General features: G+C 41.6%; 1 protein-coding gene across 2 annotated transcripts; it reads right to left on the reverse strand.

The window, feature by feature from the left end:
* Window positions 1–620: 620 nt before the first annotated feature.
* LSMEM1 (leucine rich single-pass membrane protein 1) lies at window positions 621–24,970 on the reverse strand. Of its 2 annotated transcripts, XM_080394194.1 has the most exons (5): window positions 24,216–24,970; window positions 20,204–20,335; window positions 16,752–16,889; window positions 9,934–14,964; window positions 621–798 (listed from the first exon to the last, which is right to left on the reverse strand). In XM_080394194.1, exons 1-4 carry the CDS (start codon window positions 24,241–24,243, stop codon window positions 14,756–14,758), a joined length of 507 nt encoding a protein of 168 aa, XP_080250320.1. In that variant the 5' UTR covers window positions 24,244–24,970; the 3' UTR covers window positions 621–798; window positions 9,934–14,755. The 2 variants fall into 2 exon arrangements, with proteins under 2 accessions (XP_080250320.1, XP_080250321.1); XM_080394195.1 differs by lacking the exons at window positions 621–798; window positions 9,934–14,964 and adding an exon at window positions 14,971–16,384.
* Window positions 24,971–25,051: the final 81 nt, after the last annotated feature.

The following is a 25,051-nucleotide window of genomic DNA, read 5'->3' on the forward strand; positions in this document are numbered from 1 at the left end:
ATCACAGGAGAAGAGCATCCTTTGAAGACAGTTGTCTTTTTTTTTGTTCTGGCACACAAAAAGAAAAATAAGCATTCAGCCACCAGCAGCAGTAGCAATAAATATTCAACATTCTACTATCTAATTCCTGAGCATTTATAATCTAAATACCGGTTCTATCAACAGTCTGTTTTAGCATGGTCCAAATTTTTATCACTGACTTCCAATCTAAGATGAACCACCAGAAAACCAAACAATAAATTACTTCTGGCATTATATCCTTGTCATTAACAAAAACAACTTGTCCTTTGCTGTGTATAAACCCATTTTCTAAATGTTTAAATGTTGAACAGGAGTGATACCAAATTCTCTACGCTAAACCTTTCCCTGCCCCGCCCCCCCCCCCCCCCCCCCCAGTTTAATCCCTGTTTTTGCAGTCTTCTGATTTGGAGCAGCTCCCAGATGGCCTCCAAAGTAGTTAAAGCAAATGACCTGAGGGCTTCAGGGGACCACTGCAGAAATACTGACCATGGAATGCTTGCATGATTTTTCCAAATGACTATTCTCATTAACGTTTTGCCAGTATGTTTAGATGAACCATAGTGGAATTATTTGGTCTATAACTACACACAAATTCCTACCTTGCTAAAAGGCACATGGTAATCATGATTCTCGAATCATTCTCACATCAGTCCATATTTTCCTGCTGTAATGCCATTAGTTCCACTGAAGTCACGCATGTAGCCATGGAATGAGAAGTGTCCTTGGGGGCTGGAGGGCAGCCCAAGTTGTGGGCTTCTACTTTTCACAGCATACCTCCTATAAAAGAATTAGTGTGTCTTGGTTAGAGCTAAGTAATTCTATTTATACACACCTGTAGTATGCAATGCCAGTACATGCATGCTGTCTCTCTCTCTCTCATACATACATTGCTGCTCCACAAGAATTTCAGGATTGGAAAACTCTAAGAAATCAGCCACAATTTTGTAATAGATGTTAAATCAGAAAGAATTGTATCCACAAAAATGTTAATTCCACAAAAGTATGAAGTACAAAAGAGGTTTTCCCCATCTAACCTAGACTACACGAAGCAACAAGGAAAGGAGGCGTCACCAGTGTCCCAGGAGGCACTGGACAGAAAAGCCAGTGGCATTGGGGCTTACAACTTTTAAATGATTATAAAAACAGATTGCTAACCAAATGTCTGTACTTTTCGGGTGGCACTATCTTTGCAGTGGAAAAATGAATGAGACAATGAACAAATGAATGTAGAAATGAAAGAAACAAATTTCAAACTTGGATTGGCCATGAGCTATAAGGGCACTCATAGTCCTAAATAACCTCACCAAAAATAGGAAGACACAACCAAACTGAAAAAAATGACATAAACTTAGCTTTTTACATTCAGAACTGTATCTTGATATGAAAGTGTGTAGAAAGGAATTAGATAACTGAACACAGGAAAATAAAGATGCAACAGACAGTTCATACCACAGCAATGTATAGTCCTTCTATACTCAGTTTGACTTACTTTTGAAGTTAACCCAGAATCTGAACTATATAGCAGTGCTATTTTCCTCAGCATAGTAGTTGGGAGTAGGATAAAACTCATGTAAATGAAATTAGGTACTCATGTCTCATCCTGGAACAGGCTTTGGCTGTATTAATTCCTGGTGGGACATGATAGTCACTCCATTGCGCCTGAGTAAGCTAAATACTCTTCATATGGAAGTCAGGCCAGACTTCTATCGTAAGGATTTTTCTGTTTTTATGTCATGAAATAAAACAAAATAAGTCAAATTTTTCAGCAAATTTCCCCACTGTAATTTTATTAGAGGAGAGACTGGTGTTTCTTACAAGTTCACGAAGATTCAAACATAAGTGTTTGAAACAGAAGTTGTTCAGAGATGCTCATGCATGGGTTTTTATCTTAGCTAAAATTTTGAACTGTTTCAAAGCAAGAGGTAGACTCCAGAGAAGTCAACGCTGGAATGCTTTGGGATGCTGAAGGTCCCTCATTTCTCTAGCATGGACAGCTGCGTCACGGAGTCAAAGGTCTGTGAATACGGGATGTTGGAAACTTAACAGTTGTAACAGTACAAGGAAGATATGTAAGGTCTAATATTTTTCTTTCAGTGGGTGAGAAACAACACACATCCAATACACAACAAGCACGCACATTTACACTGCTCCAGCCACTGACTGTCCTGGTGGTCTTCTGCTGTACTCAAGCTACTTCAAGTGCTGAGTAAGCCTACATTAGACTTTACAGAGAAGTTACACCATAAAGTTTGCAAATGCTTTCATATATGCTCACTGATGTACAAAAGAAACTGTAGGCTGTCTGGGTGTAAACTTGGAACTAAGTTTGCCCTGAACCCTGAGATTATAATCACACTGTGGCAGTTAGTACCATAGACTCTGAAGCTTGTCTCTTCTGCAGCCAAATGCCTGATTCAGCCTGGAGAAGAGAAGGTTCTGGGGAGACTTCATAGCAGCCTTACAGTACCTAAAAGGGGCTTATAAGAAAGATGAGGACAGACCTTTTAGTAGGGCCTTTAGCAATAGGACAAGGGGTAATGGTTTTAAACTAAAAGAGGGTAGATTTAGGTTAGATATAAGGAAGAAATTCTTTACTGTGAGGGTGGCGAGGCACTGGCACAGGTTGCCCAGAGAAGCTGTGGATGCCCCATCCCTGGAAGTGTTCAAGGCCAGGCTGGATGGGGCTTTGAGCAACCTGGTCTAGTGGAAGATGTCCCTGCCCATGGTAGGGGGGTTGGAACTTCGTGATCTTTAAGGTCCCTCCCAGCCCAAACCGTTCTATGATTCTATGATCCGTAAAGCTGTCTGAACCCTAAATTAAAACTAACTAGTGTAGGTCCTCACAGAAATGTATGTTACAGTACAACACTCAGCACAGGCTTGCCCCTGTGTTACTTACTGTCTTGGGTGAGCACTACAATCTGAGATAATGTTGCTGCAGGTGTACCCAAGCTAGCTGAGTCAAGACAATTTAGTATTGATATATTCCATTTTTATGATGGGAAGCATTTGCAAATGAAGTGGTACTTTACCAGGACCATTAAATAGCAAATAAAGTTGAGAAGTACTGTAACTTCTGCATTTTAATAATATTTTCCTGGCTGGAAGTCTCTGCACAGAGAAGAAATGGTTTGGATTGCTGATGTGATTCTGTGTAACAAAAGCCTCTAAATTAACTTTTATGTAAGTGATACTACATTTTTGAGGGTGAAGGATAACATTGCAAAATGAAAGACCTAAAATTAGGTGTAACATTTAATGAATAATGGATTTCTGGAACTTACTACAGAGTATCTGTGGAATGCAGAGCTTCTACTGCTTATATTTAAGCAGGGGAAAAAAAAAAAAAAAAGAGGCTGTCTTCTTCAAACAACTTAACTTTTTGAATGACACTCCAGAAATCAAAGCAAAAGGGAATAACTGCCTCCTTTATTAACATTTCCACTGCTGTAGTTTTCAGCAGTCCGTAAAAAACACCCAGGAAAAAGAACAAAAATTTTACTTAATAGGAGCAAAGTAAACTAATTGTGGCTCTATCTAAGTATTGCCAGCTAACTTAAGATTTTCTGTCATTCATTGCTGTAGCACTGCATTTCAGTTCTGATCTGGTCTTCCCATCGTAATGTATATGTAGCCAGCATACCTGTTTGCTTAGATTTCAGTTGAGCAGCAACCAAATATTCATCTCAAAAAAACCCAGAAAAAGTACACCAACTTCAGTAGTCACCCAAGTACATGAATGGCTAATTCACGGAACAGTATTTTACACTAGTTTCAGAATAACCACTGTATGCTCCGTTATTTTTTGACAGTCAGGCTGGAGGTAAGTGTAACCGGGCTTCCTGGCACAATCACTTTATCCAGAGAAAGGACAGATAGTGAGAAAGCCTCTTAAAGTAAACAGAATTGAACAGGCCCTCTTCTGGTTACCGCTACCAGTGCTGCAGTTCATGGCCATTCTCTAGAAAGGTGCTAACATGTTTTCTGTTTTGTTTTCCCCTTGGTTGTTAATATCTTTTTCAAAATTCTCCTGAAAGTACCCAGCCACATTAACTACACAGTACAGCTTAATTTCATAATCCACTAGGCACCATGCGCACAGGGGGATCCTCAGCTGGGGGAACCTGTGCAGAAACCGAGACAGCCTCCAGGAGCACATAGCTTACACCACAGCACATGATGGGACCTGGGCAGGGCCAGCAGCAGCAGTGCCCAATCCCCCCACATGCATAAAAGAAACCCTTAGGGCAGTGCCGGTGACTGGGGCACAGAAGTTTACATCCCGTTTCCCCCAAAAAAGGTGGTGGGATCAACAGCCCAACTGAAGCGCATCTACACCAATGCACACAGCATGGGCAACAAACGGCAGGAGCTGGAAGCCATTGCTCAGCAAGAAAATTATGACACAGTTGCCATCATGGAAACGTGGTGGGATGACTTGCACAACCAGAGTGCTGCAATGGATGGCTCTAAACTCTTCAGAAGGGATAGGCAAGGAAGGAGAGGCGGTGGGGTAGCCCTGTGTGTTAGGGAGTGTTTTGATTGTCCAGGTTGTCAATGACGGTGATGACAGGGCTGAGTGTTTATGCTCTGGATGGTGGCAGATTCCCACCACCTAGTGGAAAAAAGTTGGTCTTGTCTCCTGAAAAACTGCTCAGATTTCGCTCTAGCGCGTTTTAAACCTTCCCCATTGCAAGCTCCTTTTTATCAGCACTTATTACCAAAGTAATTTTCTTTTTTCTATGCACTAGTGAATGTGCCCAGGTGTATACAGCTCTCCTTGAAGGTGTCAGGTGTTACATATTCCACAAAACATATGACTCAATATATAGGAATGGAAAGGGAAACTGAAAAGTTTAAAAAATGGAGCAAGAGCTGCCAATGAATGTCACTGCTTCCCAGCAGTTCATCTGCTTCACAGGGAACCCTGATCCCCACTCAGGTGCATACCCCAGTGCAAACTATGCCAGTATCCTCCATACTTATTCAGGCAATGTTCTGTGCCAGCATACTCTGTGCTTTCAGTGCTGAGACTGAAATGCCAAGTCAAGGGAAAAATTCCAGAAAGGGCAAGGTTAAAAAGGCAAATGTAAGCAGGGCCATTATCACCATTTCTTATTTCTGCCAGGAAATTCTCTACTCCTTGCACACCTAATCCCCCTTCCCACCTGTTCCAAAGTGAGCAAGATCCCTCCTTTGGCCTCAGAAGAGAAGAAACTACTTTTCAGATCCAGCTTTGAATGGCAATTGCCAGAGATAAGAGCAAAAGGGTTAAGCTCTCTTCCTTTCACATTGTCCAGGTAGAATAATGACTCTTTGAAAAATCCTGTGCCCATTGAACCCAATAGATTTTTTTCCCTGTTGTTTTCCCTGGAAAAAAATATGCCATTATCTGGTTCTTATCGCTAGATGACTTACTGTATTTAGCTTATCCTCATAATGCCTCTTTGAATCAGGAAAATGCTACTACCTCCACTTCACACCTGGAGATATACTGCTCATGGAGATTAAGGCTGTTGTGGTTTAACCCCAGCTGGTAATTAAGTATGAGGAGAATCGGAAAGGAATGTAAAACTCAAGGTTTGCGATAAGAGCAGTTTAACAATTGAGATAAAATAAACACAAAAGAACAATAATAAAAATAACAGTTATAATGAAAAGGAGGGAGAATGGGAGAGGAATGAAATCCACAGGGAAGGGAGAAAAGAAAACTAGTGATGCACAACACAGTTACTCGCTAACTGATGCCCAGCCACTCCCCGAGCAACTATCAGCAGGCCTCGGCCAACCTCCCCAGTTTATATACTCAGCATGTTATGGACTATCCCTTTGGACAGTTCAGGTCAGCTGTCCCGGCTGTGTCCCCTCCCAGTTTCCCTGTGCCCCTCCAGCCCTCTGGCTGGCAGGGCCTGAGAAACTGAAAAGTCCTTGGCCTAGTACAAACACCACCCAGCAACAACGGAAAACATCAGTGTGCCATCAATATTGTTCTCACACCAAATCCAAAACACAGCACTGCACCAGCTACTAAGAAGAAAAATAACTCTATCCCAGCCGAAACCAAGACAAAGATGTAGATTTACAAAAAGCTATCATCATGACAGTTACCTTTAGGAGGTGTAGGATTTATGACACCTTTAGCAGTTACTAGGATTTGAGTGCCACAGGCATCCTGAGAGATCTCCTGTTTGGTTGTCTTCCTAATCCTTTGGACTGAGTACCAGGATACAGCTTTTTTCCAGCACCTTATTTTCAGCTAACGGCCATTTCATTCATCTGTGCTCAAAATCGAGATCTTCAAAACTCCATCTAATTTGCCATGTAACGCTGGAAGCATGCAAATACATCTTTCCAGAAAAAAAATTTCCCTGAGTGTCTAAAAACCCTTTCCTGGCAATGCTGATCACACACAGCTAGTTCACATCTAAGGTCTGCCAGGATTCAGAAATGAGCTGTATGCACATCTCTCTCTACTAGAGTACCCAATCTGCTCAGTCTTTTGGAGCACATCTGGTGAATCAAGGATAAAAAAAAGCCAATGGTAGTATTTTTGTCCCTTCTCTGGCTTTGTCCAGTAGCTCAACGAGAGGCTGTTCAGCTGCCATGTGGCATGCTGAAGATTTCAGCTGTTGCTTATTTCCCAGGTAAAGGCTATCATTCTCAAATTACAGGCTGTTTAAATGTAGCTCTCAGTGACACTTGTTAAAGTTGTACAGTTTACATGGAAAAAATACATTTGAGAAAGCAAAGGTTTCAAGTAAACCTATCAGTAGTTAGGACTTTCATATGAAGTTTATGTTTTTGCAAAAGAAACAAGAAAAAACAGTGCATGAATAGCTGGCAAGAAATTAACAGTAGGTGAGAAGTACAGTCTCTGGTATTCATAAAAGAATCCCCCAAAGAGGCAATTTAATTAGAAATTAGAAATCCCATTGCTTTTTTAGATACCTAACAAAGAACTAGAACTAAGCTATAAACCACAAATTGTTGGAAACTTCCATAAAGGCTTTTTACTTGTCAAGAACATCTGGAGCTGGCAAGGAGAACCTGGATGGAAAGTTTTCCAAATAGTTTATTGCAAGCGAAGTAATGGTATTAGTGATTGTTATTCCTAAGTAAAGGACAGGAGACTTATATCAACTGTTTGGGAAGGGGGTGTGTTTCCCTTACAATCAGCCTGTGTAATACTTTTGTGGTTGCAAAAATGTGGAGCCTGCAGTCCTTTAAATGGAAACAGGACTCTGTCCTAAGATGCACAGAGTCATGACAACGTCTGTTACAAATAAGATGCTTCATGTTCTGACAAGATGCATAGCTAAATTGACTGTAAGTCCTGGTCAAAATTCCTTATATACCAGAATGGCAGCTTTAAGGAGACAAGCAAGAGTTTGTCTTGAAATACCTTAAACTGCAACAGGTTGCAATCACTCAGAACAGAGAAATGAGCCAGATTGCAGCTATCCTGTGAGCACAAAGCCAAGACCACAGGTCCCCCAGGAAGAAATGTGAATACAGGGGAGACTGCAGTCTCTCAGTGATGAGACTTCCAACCCATTCTGAGTAGACCCAGCTCGCTTCAGAGTATCTAACTTCTCCTTTCAAAAGCAGAAAGAGGTGGTTTGCTGGCTACTTTGGGATGGCAGGTATTGCATAATAATGTAGTATTGAGACAGCTAATGTAGCTACTTCAGTAGGATGACAGAAATTCAAACTACAAATGCCAGATTCTTATGGAAAGGGAAACGTTGGTCTATAAAGCATAACAGAGGGCATTTATTGAAAGAAATGGCTTCATCTTTACTAGCCCTGCAGTGTATTGGGAAGGGTTCTTTAAATGGCATAAGAAATTCTCCACCTCAAAATGTGCGGATAGATCACATATAAAATTGGCCCTTGCATTATAATAATTTTCAAGATGGCCAGCATCTCCCCCAGATCCATGCACATGTCTAACCCTTGTCAAATAGTAATTTAAGTGTGTGCCTCCATGTCAATGATTGTCTAATAGGCTTAACAGTATGCTCTCCATCAGTGTGTGAATAGCCATTCTAATCACTGGCAAAATGTCATTTTATCACAGATGTGGAAGGAAGAAAAAAATAGGCTGAATAGACTGTGAGATCCAAGTTAACTGCCTCCGAGAAAACACTGCCCCAGCTACCAGGCCTGGCAAACGCTACGTGCCGAGCACAGGGCACCCTGGCTCCTGCCTTACCTGTCCCCAGGGAGGGCTACATGTCACATGCCTGCTGGGGCCACCACAGACCCAATCCTGGGGACACACACACCAGGCTCTGCTGGCCCAAAACACCCATTCCCCACCTCCAAGCTGGGCTGGGGGTCCTGCTATGACAGTCCCTGCCGCAGCTCTGCCCCACACATCAGCAAAGCAGGTATTTGAAAGGCACATTTCCTGGGGCTGACCCACCAGCCACCACCAGCACGTCCATGCTCACCCTCTGGAGCAGGGCCTCGCCTGCCTGCTGCTCCTTCCCTCCGTCCCCGGGGCAGCAGAGGAGCGCAGGCTTCCCCTTGATGGCTGCCCTTCCCTGTTCTCCTGAAAGGCTGCCCTGTTTACAGTGCAGGGGAACGCTGAAATGCTCAGGGACATTTCAAAAGACTTAGTGCTGTTTTAATTCCTTTTTAGACTCGATTTGATCATGAGCCCCTGGGTGTACTATTGTAGTACACAGCGGAGTAGCTTCACAGACCTAGGATAATGGAGTCAGCAGCGACTGGATCGCAAATACTAAAATGAAAACTCACAGCAGTACAACCCTATTTCTCTCTTTAAGATAATAGTTTTGATCAACTGCCTGTTCGCCAAACCTCCTTGCTCTTTCTCCATATGTAAGCCTGGCAAGCGTATGAATTAACGATTTCCATCAAAATAGCAAGAGGCGCATAAAAACTCATTAGAAAGCCATCACTGCTGCCCTTGGGCGGGGGGTGGGGGTGGGGGGCGGGGGTGGGGGGCGTAGGAAGGGGGGTGGAGGGGGGGGCGCGGGGGCGAAGAAGGAAAAAAGAGAGCCATTGAAGAAAACCAGACCTTCCTGACAGCGGCTCTGAGCAGCAGTGCCCCTGTGGCTTAAGCCCACAGAAGCGCCTCCTGTACCTTCGCTCCCGCACTTCTGCGCTACCGCCTGCGGCTGCGGGCGCTGCGCCCCCAGCCCCCGGCCGGCCCATGGCGAGCGCCGCAGGCCGCGCTGGCCGTACTCGGCTGCGGAGGCGCCCGCCGTCGCTCCTTCGGGCGGCACCGCGCCTCCCACGGCGGTGCCCAGGGCTCCCCCGGCGCAGCCGCGCCACCGGGGACACCCCGCCTCACGGGACAGCTCCCCAGCGCCCCTGTCCCTTCCGGTGCCCATCGGGCCCCAGGCGCGGCCGCCCGCCCCACCGGGCAGCAGGCGCCGCCGGCCGCCAGGGGTCTCCCTCGGCCGCGTTGGCCGAGCTCTCCCGGCGGGGCGCGGGGCGGCGGCGCCGGCGAGAGCGGGGCCGGGCTCCCGGCTGAGGGCGGAGCTGCGCCTTCCAACAGCCGTCTTCTGGATTTCTGCGGCAGGTTTTTAATTGCCAGCGGGGTCCCCGCAGCTGCACGGGCCACCAAGTCTAAATAAAGGGAAGATCTTTCTGGTACAGACACCGCAAAACACCGACCGCCCCCGGGGCCTGCTGGGCGCCGCAGCCGCGGGCACGGGGAGGTGAGGCGGTGCCAGCGGGCCCGCCGGGAGCGGCCACACCGAGCCGGGCTGCTGCTTCCCGCGGCCGCGGCGCTTCATTACGGCCTTAAAGCACCTGCTCAGGCTGCAGATGACTTACTGGGGAAGACACGGAAACATGAGGAGCGTCAAGTCACAGCTTTCAAACTCAGGGGGCTGCTTCCTCGCTCAGCAGTTTAGCTTGGTGTCATGTTCTTACCCCTGTTCCTTGAGGAGGAGGCCTAAGTGCGTCAGCCGGGGTTTATTTATAGGCGCTGAATCAGTTTCCGAGGCTCCATTCACTGCCGTGCACTTCAGCAAGCTGACTCACTTGCTGCCCGTAGCCAGGGTTCCTCCCGCCGCACAGATTTGTGTGAAGCTGAACGTAGTTCAAAACAGCCCCAGACCGCTAGGCAGGACCTCAGGGGGCTCTTTTAAAGCCATTCGGTTACTATATCCGTGCCAAGAAGTGCAACCCAAGAGCCGCTTCAGCCCAAAGTAGCAGCTCAGGCACAGCAGTCTGAACTGAATCTTACAGGTAAGCATCTACAAGAAGCACCTGTAAGAAAACTTTCCTTCCACTCCACAGTAGGTTGGTTGACGCTGTTTTTTTAAAACAACACTACACTTGAAATTCTATTTAACATAGTATCATTAAATTCTGTTTGTTGTTGATGGTTTACAGGTAGCAAGCTTTTCCTCTGTTACCTAGTTATTTAAGCTTGCTCCAGGATGCAGTGTCAGTCACTGATGATGCACAAAAAGAAACGGAATCCATGTCACACCTTCTGTTGAAAAATCTACACATCTACCCATATGATTTTGAGTACTCAAGGAGAGGTCTTCTGAAGAAAATGTTTCAGTGTTCCTTTCAGAAAAAAAACTGAAAGCATTATTGGAACTTAATGAATTAGCCATGAGCTTTTGCTGAGGAGCAGAGGGTGTCTTTGAGTTTCAAAATTTCACGTCACCTTGCAGACAAGCACTGTTCTCCAAAGTCGGTTATGTGGTGAAGAAGATACTAAGATTAAATGGGCAGTGCAGAACTTGAAAAGCAAAGCCATAATTATTAATAGATTTTTAAATTGGCAGGCAATCGATTTTTAGATTGTCCTTTCACCCTTGTGTGTAACACGGTTTGCCTCACAGTGATAAATTAGCAGCAGCACTGTGCTGTGACTGTTTCTACTGGAAGGTTCTCATTACCATTCAGGGGGTTTGCTGGCTCATCAGTGAATCGTGGACAGCATTTTGATTGCTGGTGTGGCCCAGAAACCAGAGAAAGGACAGGAAACGGAGTCTATAAAAACCTTTTCTTGAATTCTAAGATTGATCGGGTTCTCAAATAAGACTAACCTTTTTGGCCAGAGTGTTGCTATTTCTTATGTATCACACAGAAAGTGGCAGTACATTCAGCCCCTCTGTTCCTCTCTTTAAATCTCAGTATCCTTGTTAGCCTGTCAGGAAAATAAGAACAGTAACATGTAATGGACCGAATGTGCTTTTTTTCTTAATTGAAGAAAACAGTTCCCTTAGTTTCAGTAGCACTGGCATGTGATCTAAGGTTTTGATCCAACTTCCATTATGCATCAGTGTCTTCCAAGATAAATTACACTAGCAACATATAAGAAGATCAAGTTAAGAATATAGGACAGAAGATTTTCAGTTACTAGTCCAAACGTAAATCCAATTATTTAGTTGCTATTAGGCATTTGTTTTATCTAGGTATTGCTTAATCAGATTTCTAATTAGAACTGGATGCAATTTTGTTTGTCAAAATAAACATTTTCAAAACACTAAAGCTTTTGTGGAGCACATTGCTTTGCTGCCGTTTCCAGTGGGGTAGGTTCTGAATCTCAGAGCAGCAGAAACTTGTCAGACAGGGTGAAATGAATGAGAAAATTTGGAATTTTGGATCTGAAAATGCATATCTCCAGGCAATTTTGTGTAATTTTACAAGTTTATGCTTCGGTAGAATGAAAATAAATATTTGATCTTCAACAACCAAAACCTCATGAAATGGGATTTTGTTCTTCAGATAATTCTAGTTCTGACAGTATTCCTTTTGCTTTGTTCCACATTATTCCACTCTGCTCGGTTTGCAAATACCTTGACACTGCATTTAGCATTCTGAACAGTTTGGATTGTGTGCAGCACACAGCACATTACCTTCAAGAGCACGTGGTCTAACAAAACTTGTGACAATCCTTTTGCCACTCCTGGAATTTTCTCTTCTCTTTTCCCAGTTTCAGAGTACGCACATCATTACTGGTTTTTTACACATGTTTAACTTTGTATTGTTAGCAGTGAACAAAACACATGAACTGAATTCATTACTAGAGTTTAAGAATAAATGTTGTATTAAAATTCCAAGTATCTCAGTGGGTAAAAAAGTTTTCTTGAGAGTAAAATTGCCTTGCAGGGTTAGTCTAATATAAAATAACTGAAAAATTGGAAGGTAACTAATTTTCATATTCACATGCAATAGATAGGTAATAATGGGCTTAAATTTCAGCAAGAAAAATTTTAGTTAGAGTTTGGGCAAAAAAATAACCATGTGGCTAGTTAAGTACTAGAAAAGGAGACTTGTGGAAGCTCCATCATTTCAATACTTTACAATACGAATGGACAAGCATCTGTCAGGAGTAGTGTAAGTAAATCTGATGCTGCTGTCAGGCAAAGGGATGGATCTGATTGCCTCCCAAAATCCCTCTTTACTGCCTGTGCATCATTTTCTGCTGAAGATGCCCACTGTCTGGATTTACCTAACCTCTGAGTGGTTCATAGACAGGCCTCCATAAAGAATGTGTTGTCCTCAGTTCTTAGGTGCAGCTTGTAAATATTGGGCTCTGTTTCCTTCTAGAGGAGCAGAAGACTGAGCACAGGCTGATGTTCTCATGGTAACATGACCCCAAGGAAGGCAAACAAATGCGCACAGTAGCTGACCCTCTATTACTGTATAGTCTCTCCATGTGTAGTTCCACATAGATACAGTCTGGTGGTTTTGGGTTAACAAGAACACAGACGTGTTCTAATAGCTGCAGTTGCAATGAGGGATGTGACAAATCCACAAGATGCACCAAGTACAAAATACAAGAGTTGCTGCTCCCTGGCTAACAAGTATGGATGTGTGTCAGTGCAAGACAGGAGCTTGAAAGCAGTTACAGTAACTACAAGATGAGTGGGAGAGATGAGAACTTAATACTGTCACTAAAGAGCAGATGACAGCTTGGAGAAAACCAGAGAAACAATGCAAGTCTTACGATACTTTTTCTTTCATCATTTAATGGCATTTACAGAAAGATGTTTGGGTTGGGCTTCCACTTCTTTTCCCTTAACAATTTATACCTACACTTACTTCTGTCATTCTCAGTTAGCTATATTAAAGTAATCTTTGTAACAACTACCTGTGATGTTCAGAGGAGGTAATTACAGCTGCAGCTGGGAACTAACAGCAGGAGTAATAAACTCTTGAAGACCAAACCTGACTGCTTTCATGTGAATGACAGTAACACATTAGGAAAAGAAAAATCAAGAAATAGAAAGAAGATGATGTAAAACATAGGTGTAAAGCAAAACACTACAATAGCAGGGTTAGAATTGGCAGGCAAATCCTAGTAGAGTGATACCAAGAAAGATTCTTGGACCTAGTTCTTCACTCTGTTATAGACAATGAAGTAGTCATCACAGAAAGGACTATTATTCATTCTGGAAAAGGAGACTACAATGCAAGTTGTTGGCTTTGATGACTTTTTTTTTGCAAAATTGTCCCGAAGAGATAAGAAAGCATTGGATGAGAAAGAAAACTCAAAGTAAGACAAGATGTTGGACATACTCCACAGTGTCAGCTGCCTTTGCACTGCTGTGATAGGAGTAATCACTGTATTTATATTGGAGGTGGCTTCTTAATGTATGTACCAGTAGAAGGTTCTGAATACTAAAATGACAAAGCTACTCAGCAGTCCTTTTTGTAATCACACTTTTGAGTGTTGGTCTCCACAAGTCCACAAGTGTGTAAAGTCAGAGTGAGAAAGCGTCGACTCCTGCTTTCATGCTGTGAGGTACTGCTCCATTTTAAAAACGTGAAGATTCAGACCAGATTTCACCTGGACCTTCTCCAATAGTGGCCAGCAGCAACTACAGGGAAGACTAGAAGAACATGTAGTATTTTCCCCACACCACTTGGCCTTCACCCCGAAACTGCCAGCAGTGTACCAGCATTGCTATGAGATGGGTATTTCCTGACTGAGTTCTCTAAACCCATTTCCCATGTAAGACAATATGGCACCCAGCTTTCAGTCAATCCAAATTTGGGCTGAATATAGCATGTTATGAAAGGATTTGTTTTTATTCAAGTTTCTTTTTTCACAACAGGAGTAGTAAGTCAATCTATTTGGAAAACCACCAAACTCCATGGCAGAACTGGATTTATTTATAAGTTACGAAATCTGAAGTTATCCTTAAATACAAATAATACAGAAGCAAACACAAAACTTGTTCCAAAGAAACAGGAGAATGACTAAGTGCACAAGGTCAGGCTGGAATCATGGGAATTGAAATCACTGTTTTCTGTGATCATTTACTTACATTTAGAGCAGGGCTCCTCAAACTTTTTAACCAGGGGGCCGGCGCGCGGATGCAGTGGCAGGCAGTCACCTGCGGCTGCTTGGTTTCCCCCCAGCCCCCGGCGGGTGTGTGTCTGTAAATACCGGGGGCCGGATTGAGGACCCTGGGGGGCCGTACCCGGCCCGCAGGCCATAGTTTGAGGACCCCTCGTTTAAACTAAAACTGAGCCCTTAGCCCTGCAATTTACAGTGCACAGAGAACCTGGAACTCTTGCCTAAAAATTGTTGACAATGCATCATCGTAAATCGTATGGGCATAGTTTTAAAATTCTATATGCACACGAAACAGGATAAAATCTATTTTCTAATACTTTTAATTCAGCTGGGTTTTCCAGTGCTCCTGTGGCCATATCAGAATGTTTAAGTAACCTGTGTGCCATCTGAGTACATAAATATGCTGAATTTAATTCCAGCGATCTATTCTCCAGGGACTTTCAGCTCAGCATGGGTAAAGAGGTAATCATGAAGATCAGGAGACTGTGTGAAGAGATATCTCCCCTTTTCCTTAATTCGTGATTGATTTAGATGCTTTAATATCATCTTGTTCATTTTCTTAAGCTCTTCTATGTTCTTCTTTTCAGATATTAGTCTGCTTGATATTTGGTCCATCTTGTTCCTAGTTTGAACTTGAAAAGGAAAATGTACCACATTAAATTGGCAGTATTTAAGTCAAGAGCATCACTACCCTCTCTTGCATTCCTCTGGGAGTTTGTAGGGAAATATGACAAGTAAAAATATTGAAGAGGAAACCAACTGCAGAACCTCATGAGAAGTTATGCATCTGGTGGAGTTACCTGATCACTACTTTCTTTAATTGCTTATTTTCTGTTTTATTCAGTTTAGTGCAGTGTAATAAAAACAAATACAGCTCAGACAAATTTTGCAGTCTTCAGGAGTGTATCATTCCAGTAGTGTCCACAGGAAAATGTTTTATTTAGGGGCTCCAAGATACTATTTGTGGGCAGTATGCATCTGTATTTTTCTAAAAGTACAATTACTTAAACACACAGTAGACTACAGTCACATCACTGGAATCCCTAAAGCATTTAGATTAAAGGAAAATTCTTGCAAATATTGGCATTTGGAGGCCAGTTTCCTCTGGAGCAATATGCAGTATCCATCATGGACACTGGAGCTATTTTTATTTTGGCCTTCTGAAGTTAACAAAATTTACCTATGGGTTTTGAAGCCTAAGTCCAATGGTGCCAGTGTTAAAAGACTCTGTCTCTTTGAATTGTGACATCATCTGAAACACTGCTGGAAATCAGTTTCAAAGACCACAGGCTGCCACCAACCCGGGCCCAAGCAAATTCCTTTAATCCCTGTAAGTAGACTTTTCACTATCACTTTAACATTTTTCTACTAGAGGGGCACATTACTCATTTTTCTGTACCAGAAAAAAATACTCTTTTTTTCTAGTTTTAGCAGCAACCTGTTAAATAAATCTGGAATTCAAGTATGAGGTATTTTAATTAGGGTTTTACCATCATTCCACTTTAAAATTTCCTTTGTGCTCTTTACGTGTCTGATATTCTATTCTCTGAGCGCTTGTGAGCAAATTCAGTCAAGAGCTAGGATTTCCTGTTCATAAAGGAAAATGAGGATTTTTCCTATGCTCCAGCAAATTCCCTACTATAGGATAAAAGAAATCTTGATTTTGCATGGATCTCAATTAATTAAAAAAGGACTTTTAAGTTAAAATAATGCACCTCATACTCTGCTCAATACCATTAGCCCAGAAAACCCCAAGTTCACAAGGACTCCGTAAACCAAGGTCACCTGTAGCCACATGTTTAGCCAAGCCAACCCCACAAGTCCAGCCAAAGCAGAACAATAATTATGTCTACAGGCTCAATGCTATGTGCCAATTGTGGTATATCTTTCTAATTTTTTTCTTTCTTATGTCTGAGATATTCTTAGTTCCAAACCAATTTCCAGTCAGTACATAGCTGGCAACCTTCAGGTCTTTTTTCGGGTAGCCTGATTTAAGTGTTAGCCTGGCTGTAATTCCATTTTCAGTGGAATGACACCAGTAGTGAGTTCTATCTGGAAAGGAATGGAAAGCATGTTTTCAAAGTATCTCACTGCCATACAGTCATGTTTAAATTTAATTTAATTTCCACTCAGCATTTTTAGCAATATTATACACAGTATAATCCTGCCGAGCAAAATTCTTTACAGCTGTTGAACCTTATAAAATCTTTGCAGTAAGAACAAAATTGTGCCTTTTAGCTCAGAGAGTAGAGGCCTGTGATTTTGCACCCAGGACCAACACCCACTGTCCATAACCAGCCAAAGCCTTTGACCATGCAATTTCAGCAGTAGCATGCTATAGGGCAGCATGATGCATTTCAGCAAAGTTCTTCTTCCAATTGGCCCTACATTGTTATGAAGCACTCTTTGGTTTACTTACTTATTAAGAATATTACGAATGAAACAAGTGCCAAACTGACGATCAGAGAAAGAATGAAGACGATGAAGAACAGACACTGGTTTCTTATGTTGCTCCCTGCCATGTTTTCTCCAGTACCACCAGTGTTCTCTTCCTCATCTGTTATGAGATGACAAATCATTTGGTGACAAAGTTTGTTAAGGTTGGTTAGGATAAACATGACAAAATACTTCTGACTTCATGACACGATGCAGAATACATTGTCATTTTGGCCAACAGATTTTATTTCCTGTGATACTGCATGAGAAGGGAAGAAACCAACTTTATGAGATCAGCTTGAATTTGGAAGTATAAAACCAAATACATCTGCTATAGATGTTGGATTCAACAAAAATATTTCTGTTGTTGAAATACACTGTTTTCTTGAAGTTGACCTGTTTTACAGCTCAGTTTTACATATACAAAGTTGCAATGAAGTTTTCATGAAAAGGCTTTCTAAGGGCCTGAATGGACTCAAACTTTTCAAAAGAGAAGAGAGAATAATTAATACTGAAAACCTAGGTACAGATTCATCCTACTCGTTCATCCTCTAGATCTGCTTCTTTTTCTGTTTGACCAGAGAGTATCCCTGGGATGATTAATTTCCCAAATCAAGCATCTCATTTAAGCTCCTGATGCTGGATAGTATGCATGTAAGTCTTGACTTCTTATCTTAAAACAAATGGCTTCAATATTTTTATTCTTCTTCAAGTTCTGTTGGTTTAATTCCAATAAAGAATGAGGTACATATCCTTCCAAACTGTCAAAAACGGAACAGATTCTCACATGGACTACATATGTTGTCCTTCAAGCACATGAAAAATGAGGGGGAGAAAAGGACAAGTAGTTGCTATGCTGCCTTTGAATCAGCACAGCAAGCCAGTTTATTGCTTTTTGAAGAATTTGTTGCATATCGGGAAAGTCAGTAGTTTCATAGAAAGAGTTGCAATCAAATGAGAGGTGGCAATAAGCCCTAAAGATAACAGGCAAAGTCAAATGAACACCGTGAGGAAATTCATGTGAACATAAAAGAAATTTATAGTTGAGCCAGATTTGTTTAATGCCAAGTTTTGTGCACTACTATAACTACTTACTAAGGTTTGGCTTTATTTTATGTTTTTGGGGGACCAGGGAGCTAATGTAATTTCATGTTGGTGTCAGTCTCATACATCCTAAAATTACAGGCAAATTACTGCAATTTCTTCTCCTGTAATTGCTGGCTTGCCATTCTGAAAGGAAGAGTTGCATGTGCATCTGTGAAAAATATACTTCTAGATCATGTTCTTGGTTTAGCTGGTAGAAATCTCAGAGGTCTTTGAAACTGAGCCTGCAGTGATAAAGCTGAGGGAAGGCAGCATATGCCATTACAGCATTTAATAATGAGCCAATCTGGGGCTGAGCAATTCACTGAACTAGTAGGAGATCTCTGGGAATGTCTCAGCTTTTCTTTATTGCGTTTAGCAAGCTCCTGCCTGCGGGTAAGTTGAAATCTTTTAATATTTGGGGTTTGGGTTTTTATTTTTATCCCCTTAGCATTCATAACAAATGCATCATATTCTAAGTGCCTGCATCAATACTGATTCCCAATCAGAGTAATAAGGATGGGGAGGGCCTGCTACTGCCGTCTCTCAAGCATACTAAGCTATCAGTAGAGGTCTCAAAAGTGGTTTGTGCTTGCTCTGCATCATGAATGCTTCTTACTATTTCAGCTGGCTGAATATGCCAGACTGTGGTGTTGTGAGGAATCAGTGAGCACACATTCTTGCCAAACTGCAAACAGCGGGACCATTTTCTGATCTAAAACATAAAAGAAATTACTGCATGTCTGCTACCAAGGCAATCAAAAGGTATATACATTTTAACATGATTGCTAGTGTGATTATGCCAGGTCACATTAAGCTACTGAACAAAAGGATTGCTGTCTACTGCAACACTCCTGAAACCCTGGTTTTAAACCAGATTGGGCATCTGCTATACTAAAAATAGATTGTTCACAATATTTTAGTATTTATCAGAAACTGAAAAATACCCCACAGATTTCACTGATTTTCTGGCAAGGGAATTTTATGCTGCTGAATAAGGCAGCTAAGGACTGCGAAAAAATTTTTTTCATGTATTTAACTGATGGGGTAATATATCCACAAAATCTCCCAAGTGTTTTTTTTTTTCTAAAAAGTATGTTAAAAAGAATAAACCTAGAAGGAGCCAAAGCACTTTACAAGTTGATGCATAAAGTATGTATTAGGCTACCTTCATTTACTGCTGAAGTGTGAGGAAAAGCATGCCCATGATTATTCCACAGAACAATATATGATTCCACAGAACCCTCTATATTTACCTGGAAAGTAAACAATACTGTCTGATAAAAATTACAAGAGAAAGCAAGACAGTCACACTGCAAAGGGTTTCTTTGACATTAAAACTGATTTATCCCAGAAGTGACAATACCAAGATGATCTACATATGAAAGTTAAGTAGCTTATGTCTATCATCTTTGTGTTAAATACAGAAACCAGCACCACTCTAGTTAGTTGCATTAGAAAAAGTTAGAGGACTCAAAAACAGAAGTAATGGAAAGACATGTAAGTCCTATAAGTAGAAGTAGAATGATCAAATTGTGGCCATCTGAAACTCATTTAAACGTAGCTGTTGTTCTATAGTTTTTCTCAGTCAAATTTGCCCTTACAGTAAGGGAAATAAAAGCAGATTCAAATATTGTTATGTGGAATGCTGCTGAAGAACTCCAGGTGCTAAAATGTTTTCAGGTCACAAAGAATGCAAATATGCTGTAGCTGTCACTGCGTGAAAATATTTTTGGTTGCCATGAGAAATCAAAGATAAAAGCCATATAAAACCAGTAGAAGTGTGAGAGCCCATATCTGAAGTTGCAAGTAAAGAGAGTCTGTGAATTAAAATGCTTAAAAGTCTCATGGGACATTTCAGATAACTGGTTTGAGTCCTTAGGAGATGTGTCTTAAAAGAATGAATATAAATTCTCTGGTGTTTCTATTACTGCATGTGAATTTTAGTGCTTGTGAAGAGTTACGGTGCTATTTATGTAGTAGGTGTATATTGAGCATTATTAGAGACATTATCCTGCATGGAATCACCTCATGAATCCCAATGGAAATTGAAGATAAGCTCAGGCTTGACAGTGAATCCCTAGCCAAATGCAAGGATTTTTAAGAACCTAATTACTGAAATACTCAGCAGGAGCAGCTAAACTATTAAGCTGATCTGTCTAAATTATGCCATTTTCAAACTTTTTCTTATATTTTTCATTACAGAGCTTTACACATACATATATTGACCTATTGGGCTGTTGACATCAGTGATACACAATATGGGCAGCCTTTTCAAATGTTATACATAATTCTTTTTTGATGGCCTAATCTATGTATAGAAACCCACAGAGCATCAGCTATCATACATACCTGGCACATGTTGGGACCCATCTGGACAAACATTTAGTTTGTTTAGGTTGTTTAAGGAATCAACTACATAAAGTTTTCCTTCTTCATGAGCATCAGGCAGGTTAATTTCCAAGGAAGGCCTCTCCATTGTATCTAAAATAAATAATAATTAAAAAGGTAAATTAAAACATGTATATGGGAAATAACTGCTAACAGTTGGCTTCCTGTTCTAAGGAAATGCTGAGCAGCCTTAACAGCCCTTAAAATACAGGCATTTAAAGGACAGCACACTTATTAGCCCTTGAAGGCAAGGGCAGCTCAGCACATAGCACTTGTTTATTTTTGGAGATCTTTGATGAGTACAAGATTTCATTTCTACATTGTGTATGCATATGTAGGTGTGTGGAGAATGGGAAAAATCTGTTTGACTGGCTCCAGCATTGATGTGAATGTTAGTTATTTAGTTGTATAACCCTTCTGGTTTGGTGCATACTTGGTAAGATGTAGGGTGATATCCTGATCACAGTGACAGCCAAACCTTCACTGGCACTGCCAGGAAGGATGGCACTCAGGTCCTCTGCTTTCAGCATCAAATAATTCAGAGATAAGACAGAGAAAGCAGGTACAGATGTAGGAGATAAGTGGTAAGAATATGGGTCTGCTTATACATCTTAAAATACCACTGTGAAGTTATTATTTGTGAAAAATGGAGCAAAAAACAGTCTTCTGATGTGGTTCTACTCCACATAGATGCTAGTTCTGGACAAATTAAAGCTGATGACAAAGTCTTTTCTTCAGACTAATACTTCTTCCTTTGAAAAAAGTACTGGATGGGGCTCAGTCAGCAAAAACAGCTTCTCTGCAGAGTCTGGGTGCATGAACTATTGAATGATTATTTGTGTAAATACAGTTAGGAAGGAAGATTATATATAGAAAAGAAGCAATACCTAAGCAGGCTCCTCTATGAATTGCATATTATTTCTTAACAGTCTTGGTTTTCTTTATGCTACCCTGCCTGACTCCGAAAACATCTTCTAGAAACAAAATACAGTTCTAGCCATAAGGACATGCAGATGATCTAACTAGGCATCTTCAGCTACACTGCTCACTGAAAACTCCCTCTGTAATTATTGAAGAAATATACGTACATCCAGGTAGTATTCCTTTTATTCTAAGATAAATCTTTTTGACCTTACATTCACAGTCTAAATGTACCTTTCCCTTGCTAGTGAATGTGAGGAGGGAGCTCACAGAGACTAGTTGAGACTTGGAGTTGAATACATCTTACCCATTTTGTCCTTTATCAAAGTTCAGTTTTACCTGCCAAACGTAACTCAGCACTTCGTGGGATGCAAATCTCCTGTTGATGGAGGGTGTTAAGCACCTAAGGGTGGTTTCTGCATCCTCGATGGCTTGAACAGCACTCTTGATGTGCCTCTGAGCCCTCCTTCCCTCTCCAAGTAACAGAGAACGCAGTGTGGCCAGATTCCTAACATAGCACATAAATTAAAAACCTAAAGTCTGAGGAATATAGCCCTGAGTGTTTACAGAAAAGACCCACTCCTTCCCTCATCAAACCAAATGCAGAAGATTGTCATAATTCCCCCAAATTTGAGCACACAGCCAAATAAACACTCACTGAGCCTCAGTAAGTTTGAAGACCAAGTGCTTAAATTGCTCCTGACAATGGGGCTCGTTTTCCTGGTAGTGGAGGTTGACAGGCCTACATGTACAGTTTAATAGGGTATAAGGAAAGATTACAGCTTATTTTTTCCTCTGTTCAGAATTGTTGCTGCAAGGTACAAAGATAAGGTAGAACAGCTGGCATAGTCGTGGTTATGCTTACCTAGTGTATGATTTTTAGGCGTGCAGCAATAATGTCAGGACGGACGGCTGTGTCCACTGCCCTTCCCCTATAGCATGCCCGTGGTGCCAGCAGCACATCTGCCAGCTGCATCCCCACCAGCGCCGCTCTGCTCTCTCCACACAAGCACATTGCGGTCAGCCACAATCATGACAGAGCCCTGCGTTTCAACAACGGCGCGCTAGAAGTTACCGCCTCATGCACAGAGGCTTTTGGTTATTTTTAGCTTCCTAATAGCAGTAGTTTCTCTTGGGTATTTTGATTAGTACCTCCGTGAAACTTCAGGGAAGGCTATTCTTAACAACTTGAGCTGTAATAAATGTGAGTACCTTTGGTTCATTAATATTATAAATGATATGTTTCTGCAGTCATCATTAATTATTTAAAACGATTTCCCCACTGTGCATGTAACTGCAACGAAGATAACCACCGTTAATTCAACAACGGCTATATTACATTTGTTTGATTCCACTGACATGCCAAACAAAGCAGAGAGGATACAGACATCAGTGTCACCGGCCAAAAAGCAGTCATTGATTATTGTCCCAACAAACTAATCTTAACATTGGGGGTTTTGAACTTGCTCTATCTTGTACTTTAACCTTGCTTAAAGTAATTTTTCCCCACTCAACTTTTAAATTTCTTCTTAAGCTTTCATGGTAAAACTAGAACTTAGAATGAGAACACACTAAAAATTCTTCACAGGAAAAAGGAAATCAAGTCTAAAAGGAATTAAAAACTGGGACAATGAAATGTTACTTACAACAAAACTATGTTCAGGTAATGTGCCGGTATGGAAGAAATCAGCCAGTGAAAATCACCCGGAGAAATCTTGTTCTGCTGTTCCTCTCTCTACTTTTAGACCCATAGGAACCTGTCAACTCTTGCAGGACGCATGAAGGCAGCTATGAAACAGACTGCCTCTTTCAATCTATATTTAGAGTTCATCTTGGCTTAATATACTGGCTTCACAATATTGAACTGTTTAAAAAGAAATCGGCACATATACAGCTCCTTTTTATTACACTGGAATTGTTATGATAATACCCTGTCATGAAGAATGAGGAGGTTTGTTACTGATGATCAATATTTCACTAACCTTTTGGTTTATGATGGCTTTTTAAAACTCATCTGATATGCAGAAGAGTCATCTCTACAACACTGTAGCTATGAGTAACCAGTTTGCTATGCAGAAGAGTCATATCTACAGTATTACGGTCATGGATACTTCAAGGGCATAGACTAGAAAAAACAGGGTATTTTCCTCCTCCCACACACACCTTACAAATTCAAGCAGGACAGTATTATGGGATGGACTAATTTGTACGGCATCCTTAGTTGTTCAAAGAATAAATTCTGAGGAACTGTTTGTGAGTACTGGTAATTGCTCCTTCACATATAGTTCTTTTGATAATTATTTTTTTTTCTTGCTGATGTGGCAGAACATAATGCTACAGCACACTGTAACGACAGGCAGCTGATGCTTACACGAAGGGACCACAGCTTAGAGCAACAAATCCTTTCTGAAGCCATTCTATGTCTAAAATTTTCGACCCCTCCAAACTGACATTAAATGTATTTGTCTTTCAGGAAACAACAGAGAGAATACATCTTCTGACTCATAGTTCCCACCCCAAGCTGACAAGCTCTGCTGCTGCCCAGTCTGAGCAGCTGGGCCAGTAATGCAGACGTCACAAGCTTGCTCCCTTTCCACAGGGGTCTCTCCTGAAAGTCCTCCCTCCAAACGAAGATATGCAAACCAAAAAAAGAATCTCACCTCCATCCCCAAAAGATTCCCAACACCCAGCCCTCTCCAGCTGTAAGCTTGAAAAGGTCTACAAACCCATCAGACCTCTGCAGGGCTGCAGGACAGCCCACCCCACCTCCCCCTCAAACAGCCTTGGAAGCCGTCCTCGTCTGTGTGGTTGGCAGCTGCAGTGTAACAGGGGAAAGGGCACCACATGCTTGGCCACCAGCCAGGAGGTGCTGTAGAAAGCCATTTGGCATAAAACTGGCAGAACAGGAAGCCATCAAAAGCACTTTACACTAGCAAAGCACACCAAAAGTGACTACCCAGGAGCTGTGAGACAGACCAGCAGTCTCGGGGGAATGGTTTAACTCAAAGCGGGTATAATCCAGGGCTGGGCAAACACAGGCAGACAACTTCACCTAGTTCTAGGATCAGAAGTTTCTTCATTTGTGTGACAAACACTGACAAAACATGTAAATTATAGCACAAATTTCAGTTGAAGGCCCTGTTGAAGTCTAAGTTTCATAAGCCAAACAAGTTCTTAGAAAATTGTTTGAGAAAAAAAAAGTTCAAAGGTACAAAATAGATTAGCACATACGGATTTTCTGGAACAGGTTCTGCTATAACCTGAAACTAAAAAAAAAAAAAAAAAACCAAAACCACCAAACGAAAACAACCAAAAAACAACCACCACAAAACCAGACTTTCCTTATCAGAGCAAGCAGTAGTTTTCAGGGCGTGGGGGTGGTTTTTAATGGGGGTGTAAGGTTTACTTCCTTTGCTAGTAACTCGACCTGCAGTTTTAAGGATGTTTATTGTAAGAAGTGCTTGTATTTATAGATCTTCTGGTTCAGAAACTTCAGCTACCTATGTTTTAGTGTCTTTATTACCTAACCCTCCCGCACCACACCTTCCTTAAGACAAACAGTTCTCAGTTACTGGCACTTTCAGTCCTCTAGAGCCAGAAACTGAGGGCAGAGGAGTAGTTTTCAACATGACCAAAACAGGGCAGCTGGAACGGCTCCTCTAAGATAAGGGACAAGGTGTTTTGCAGTACCAGAATATTTTGACCATGACACACATGATTACAAATCAACAGTAGGCTGTTGTGCAGACCATACATAAAGAAGATATACCTTCAAAACACAGCCAGGTAGAGTTTGACATTGCATCTACTAAATCATCAAGACTAACTCAACCCCACATGTCTGAATGGGCAAATACACAAACCCATCTGTTCCAGCCTGTAGGTTTT

The sequence above is a fragment of the Falco punctatus genome (genome assembly GCF_963210335.1).
Source record: "Falco punctatus genome assembly, chromosome: 6".
NCBI lineage: Eukaryota > Metazoa > Chordata > Aves > Falconiformes > Falconidae > Falco > Falco punctatus.

Coding starts and splice junctions, on each gene's coding strand:
- LSMEM1 (XM_080394194.1), bottom strand. CDS start 24,243: ATGAAGAAACTTCTGATCCTAGAACTAG. Junction 16,890..20,203: donor TGGGTCCCAACATGTGCCAG/GTATGTATGATA, acceptor ATCTCATAACAG/ATGAGGAAGAGAACACTGGT. Junction 14,965..16,751: donor ATTCGTAATATTCTTAATAA/GTAAGTAAACCA, acceptor TTCCTTTTCAAG/TTCAAACTAGGAACAAGATG.